Source organism: Quercus suber, unplaced genomic scaffold, assembly GCF_002906115.3.
Source record: "Quercus suber isolate HL8 unplaced genomic scaffold, Cork oak 2.0 scaffold_76, whole genome shotgun sequence".
Classification (NCBI taxonomy): domain Eukaryota; kingdom Viridiplantae; phylum Streptophyta; class Magnoliopsida; order Fagales; family Fagaceae; genus Quercus; species Quercus suber.
In genome coordinates, this window is record NW_027069541.1 from 731,122 (window position 1) to 737,115 (window position 5,994).

General features: G+C 35.9%; 1 protein-coding gene across 1 annotated transcript; it reads left to right on the forward strand.

Moving 5' to 3' along the window:
- Positions 1–1,053: 1,053 nt before the first annotated feature.
- LOC112035350 (cationic amino acid transporter 1) lies at positions 1,054–2,541 on the forward strand. Its single transcript, XM_024068208.2, has one exon. The coding sequence runs from the start codon at positions 1,116–1,118 to the stop codon at positions 2,421–2,423; it is 1,308 nt and encodes a 435-aa protein (XP_023923976.1). The 5' UTR covers positions 1,054–1,115; the 3' UTR covers positions 2,424–2,541.
- The last annotated feature ends 3,453 nt before the right edge of the window (positions 2,542–5,994 follow it).

A 5,994-nucleotide genomic window follows, 5' to 3' on the forward strand; every position in this document is an offset into this window, starting at 1 on the left:
CACCTGTTCTTCACCCACGCATCTACTCGAGTGCATGTCACGTCATGTGTCTACTTTAATTCTTTGTGAGTGGCGGTAGCTGAGGTTGTACTATTCAGGGGTTTTCTCCACATAAATGCGGCCAGAAAAGCTGTTGCTGAGCATTAAATGCGGTGGTAACAGCTTTTCCTTTAGATATTTTTTAGTTCTGATCATCTCCAGATCCACCCAGGACCTATCATTACCGTTGGGATTGTTAGGAAGATTAGTCGGACCCACACGTTCATTTGATCAAGGCTTGTCGTAGCCAAGGAGCAAGACGTCTTTGGACCAATGGTGACCTCTTCAAACGACACTCCGCCTCTGCTTCTGGGCTTCCTGCTTTAGATGGGCCGCCCCAACCACCTATTGATCCTCGGAAATACAGTAGTCCTTAACAGGGGGTTCCGGGCCCGTTAAGTAGCTTTGGGCTTTTTTCCCCCTACAAGTTACATTCAAGATAATAACCTTCTCCATTACACATTCCTATTGCTCAAAATATAGTATGTATTTTTTTTTTAAATTATTTTATTCATTTTAATAATTCCATAGTTATAATAATGGGAAAATAGAGATTTGAACGTATTATAAATATCAAGAAGTGCTAGATGGTAGGTTTTAGTTAACTCAACTGGTAAAGTGTCTAATGGTTAAATAAGAGATCTAGAGTTCAAACCCCACCTACATCAAAAACCGAGTAATGTATTGGTTTGATGATAAAGAGATATTATTAGGAACAAATGTCATAGGTTGAACTCTCAAAAAAAAAAAAAACCAAAAACAAAAACGGAAGAGGTGTTAGTTGAGCTTTACATATCTTGTGTTACTTGAATGTTAAAAAAAGAATGATGAAATACAAATAGTTTTGATTTAATACTTTCTTGATCCTCAAGATATTGCCAATTTATTTGTTAATTGCTTGTTAATGAGAATTCACGACAACATCCTTTACCTTGACTGGCACGGTTGAAATAAAATTGTTACTGGCCCTTCAATAATTTGAACAAATTAACGGTTAAATAATATGGCAAAGCTAACAAGTTGCTTTCCTTTCAGGTGGATCATTTGCCTATTTAAGAGTAGAGCTGGGTGATTTTATGGCCTTCATTGCTGCCGGGAACATCCTACTCGAGTACGTGATTGGTGGAGCAGCCGTTGCCCGTTCTTGGACATCCTACTTTGCCACACTATTGAACCACCATCCAAATGATTTCCGCATTGTAGCCCATGGTTTATCACCAGACTATAGATACCTCGACCCCATTGCCATTGTTGTCTTGGCTATCATTTGTGTTATGGCTGTTATGAGCACAAAGGGCTCCTCAATTTTCAATTACATTGCTTCCATCATCCATGTTGCTGTCATTATCTTCATCATCATTGCAGGCCTTATAAAAGCTGACACCAAAAATTACAGCGATTTTGCACCATTTGGCGTCCGTGGCATCTTTCAAGCATCAGCTGTGCTTTTCTTTGCCTATATTGGATTTGATGCTGTCTCAACCATGGCTGAGGAAACAAAGAATCCCGGTCGGAACATTCCTATTGGTCTTGTTGCCTCAATGGTGATTGTTACATTGGCATATTGTTTACTAGCCATGACACTATGCCTAATGCAACCATACAAAGATATTGACGTAGATGCACCATTTTCAGTGGCATTTGAAGCAGCAGGTTGGGGATGGGCTAAGTACATAGTTGCTGCTGGTGCATTGAAGGGAATGACAACTGTTTTGCTTGTATCAGCAGTGGGTCAAGCTCGATATCTCACACATATTGCACGTACACACATGATGCCCCCATGGCTCGCCATTGTGAATGAGAAAACTGGGACTCCTGTCAATGCCACAGTGGTAATGCTTGCAGCCACTGCAGTAATTGCCTTCTTCACATCGCTTGGGATTCTCTCAAACTTGCTCTCAATCTCCACATTGTTTATCTTCATGCTTGTGGCTATTGGCCTTCTTGTGCGTCGATACCATGTTAGTGGGGTGACAACAATAGCAAACCTTATCAAGTTCATTGTGTTTCTTGCCCTTATTCTTGGATCTTCAATTGGCACTGCTATTTATTGGGCGTCATCTACTGATGGTTGGATTGGGTATACAATAACTCTACCAATTTGGGTCTTGTCGACTTTCGGGCTTTGGCTTTTTGTTCCACAGGCTAGGGAACCAAAAGTTTGGGGTGTACCATTGGTACCATGGCTGCCATCAGTATCAATTGCCGTCAACATTTTCCTTCTTGGTTCTATAGATAAAGCATCGTTCGAAAGGTTCGGGATATGGACTCTAGTAATGATTGTTTACTATTTCCTTTTTGGGTTACATGCATCTTATGACACAGCCAAGGAAGCTAGCAGTGCCAAAGCAATTAAAAATGTTGAAGAGGGGGCCGCGAATTAGAGAAGTTAATAAGAAATATGTGATGTATGTTTATGTTCATATTATTAAGTGGTGACTCCAGGAATTTTGTTTAGGGTATTCCTATTTTACTTTGAAAAAATTTCGGGTCATTTCGGTATATTTTGAGTGTTTCGGTAAATATTGACTAAAATTCAAGATTTGACTAGTATGAGGTTTGTGCTTAAAAAAAAAATGTTCTTAAAACCAAAACAAATTTGCATTCTGTACACAGAAAAACCTCAAAAGGAAAAAAAATGAAAAGAAATGAAATGAACAAAGATACCTGTACAATAAACTATAAGTTCATTTGAAATATTAATAAAATTATTAATTATTGTTGTTTAGTTATTTCATTAATTTGTTTGTCTTTTATAAACTATAATTTGTTATATTGTTGTTTCATTAATTATAAAATTATTAATTGTTGTTTAGCCTAACATAATTTAATTTGTCTATATTTTATAATGTATTGGTTAATTATACTATTATAATTATTGTTGTTTAGTGCAACAATAAACTATATTGTTTTAATTTGTTTGTCGTTAATTATACTGCTTTAATATTTAATTATTGTTTACCCGACCTCATGTGCCCATCTACCCCCACCTCACTCAACAGACAAGCACAAGCCTAAGGACTGATGCTCCAATCACAATAGCCAGCTGCCAATCAAAAAATTTCATAATCACAAATCACAATACACATTATACTAAAAGACAACCAATATCCCACCAACACCAACACCAACACACACTGACCAACACCAATGGATAAGATAAAGCATTCAAAAAGTCAAAAAAAAAAAAAAAAAAGGCAAAAAGCAAAATATTAATAGAACTAAAGAGTAAAGAGCCAATCACAGACTCACAGTTCAAGAGAAAGAGAGTTACTGAGTTGGACTCTTAAAGAATAAAGAGAGAGAGAGACTCTCATTCATTAATTTCATTTCATAGTTTTCATTTCAGTGAGATAGAGAGAGAGAGAGAGACTAAGAGAGTCAGAGAGAAAAAGAGAGAGAAATACCTTAAGGGAGGGAGCACCGAGCACTGGAGCGGCGGAGCGGCCCGCAGCCGAGCGATCTACAATCTGCAATCTGTGATCTGTCATTTGTGATGAGGGGCGAGCGACAAGCGACGACGACGTGGGGCGACATGACCGTGGGTTTGGTTTGCTATGTATTGGGGTTTGGTTTTGGTTTGCTCTGTATTGCCAGTATTGGGGTTTGGTTTGCTCTGCGAGCGACATGACCATGGGTTTGATTTCTGTTTGATTTAGTGATTTATTCTTCTTCTTTTTTTCTTTTTTTGTTTCTTTTCTGAGAATTTGTGGGTTTGATACCTCTGTAATCTGTTGGGCTTGCCATGGGCTTGGCTTTGTTACAATTTTTTTTTTCTTTTTGCTTGAAAGTAGAGCAAATAATTTTTTTTTTTTTTTTTAATTTGAGGGTGTTCCTAATTTTGTGATTGAGGGTGTTCCTAATACGAAACAAATATAAAAAAATAAAAAATAAAAAAAATTATTATATATAAATAAAATTTTCAAGTTTTTTTCAAGTCAAGGTGTTCTTGGGAACACCCTGAGCTGCACGTGGCGTCACCACTACATATTATGAAAAGGATGATATATGTGTTCATGAAAGAGAACAGAAATTCTCTTTCCAGGCTTTTGTTACGTTTTTCAATTTCTAACTGTTCCGTTGCAATGTAATTCTCTTACTTGAAAAAAATTTCCACCTTTTTTTGTAGATTACATTCACATATGAAAGTACTAAGCGAAAATTAAATTGCCCTTATATGAGTGTATCAAAACTTATTTGGAACGTAGGATGTAATCAAGATTCAAAAGCCCAGCTAGTATCTCTTGTTGATTAATTGCCCCATAATTCTATACACTGCTCGCCTTGATCTTTAAGACCAACTTTTGAAGAAATTATTGTGTGTTGGGTATAGTAAGGATGGCCAAATCTATTAGGTAATGGGTACTGACCCTATCCTACCCGAAAGTTTCGGGGTTTACCCAGTTTTTTAAGGGTAGAGGATATTTTTCCTTTGTTAGTAATTAATAAGAAAACTTTCCTTATAGCAATTAGTGACTACTAAGAAATCACCAGTCTTTTCCTTATTAGCCAAATAGTGATTCGTGATTAGTGAATAGTGATTTTGATAAGTTTTCTTAGTAATATTAAGGATATTTTTATAAGTAAAATTTTCTAATAAGGCAAATTCCCATATTAATGGGATTTCTGATAATTCAGGCAACGCCATATATTTCAGATATTAAAGGAGTATGCCTTGTATGGAGTTCTAGAAATAGATGTTTTAATCAGAACACTGTAAATTAGCATATAAGCATAGTAAATTTGCCAATTGAGATTTTTTTTTTTTTTTTTTTTTTTTTTTGGGCGGGGTGGGGGCGGTTTACAATTTCATCACTGAAAAAAAAAAATTAAAGGCCCAAAAAATCAAGTTCAAGTCAAATATGTATATATCCATGGGTAAACAATCTAGGTGCAAATAGAGTATTGAAATCAAGTATTCATAGGTAAATTATTTGGGTTGCGTTTGGGTATACTCTGCTTGAGGTCCATGGTCATCCCTAGGGAGAAGTTCTCCCTCCTCACACAGGGATGTGGGCCTTACTCATGGGTCCCAAATGAGGCCCATACCCCTTGTGAGAGAGAGGACTCCAGTCACTCCACTGGGTAGATGTAATAATTTTTCCAACTTTTGGAAATAGGATTGTCCAACATTACATATAAGTTGAAACTATGGTGTAGTACATAAAGTGAATGAGATCATTCCAACAATTTTTATTACCAGGACAATTCACCCTTATAACGAATTAGACAACTTTTCTATATTTATTAGAAAAAGCATCTACTAACAAAAATAACAAACTGCCCTACTAGTTCTACTTGACCACTGACTACAAGATACATGTCCCATACACCATTTAATAAATAGAAGTAAACGATAGTAGCATAATTTCCTTTTTTTTTTTTAATACAAATTTGAAAATTTTTATTCAAATAAAGTATCAAACATAGAGGATGCATCCACCAAAGGCCTTGTAGCTGAATTGGCACATTCTCATGCACAAAGTACTTGTGAATTTAGAGGAAAAGGGTTCGAACCATGTTGTAATTATTTCTCAAAAACACATAGATGCATCTAGAGCCAATTGAGGAAGAATGATTAACTTCTTCTTTTTCTTTTTCCTTTTTTTTTTTTGGGGGGGGGGGGGGGGAGGTTATTGCAACAATTTAGTTTGTTGCAATAAGTTATTGTAACAAACTAAATTGTTGATGGAACAAAATATTTGGTGACATTCATAGGGGTGGAACAAAACTTTTTTCTTTTTTTGGGTGTTAACAATCAAACAAACTAATTCTGATAGTAGAGATGGTTGTGTCCAAAATTCTTGGAGCATCCATTTGTGTGTTCTAATATAGTGAAAGAGGAGTGCAAAATTCACAACATTTTCATAATAAATTCACAAAAAATTTAGGTAATAGTTTGTTATAGGTTTTTATTTGAGTCAACCGTCAACATTACTTGTTTATTGACCATTA

Coding starts and splice junctions, on each gene's coding strand:
- LOC112035350 (XM_024068208.2), top strand. CDS start 1,116: ATGGCCTTCATTGCTGCCGGGAACATCCTACTCGAGTACGTGATTGGT.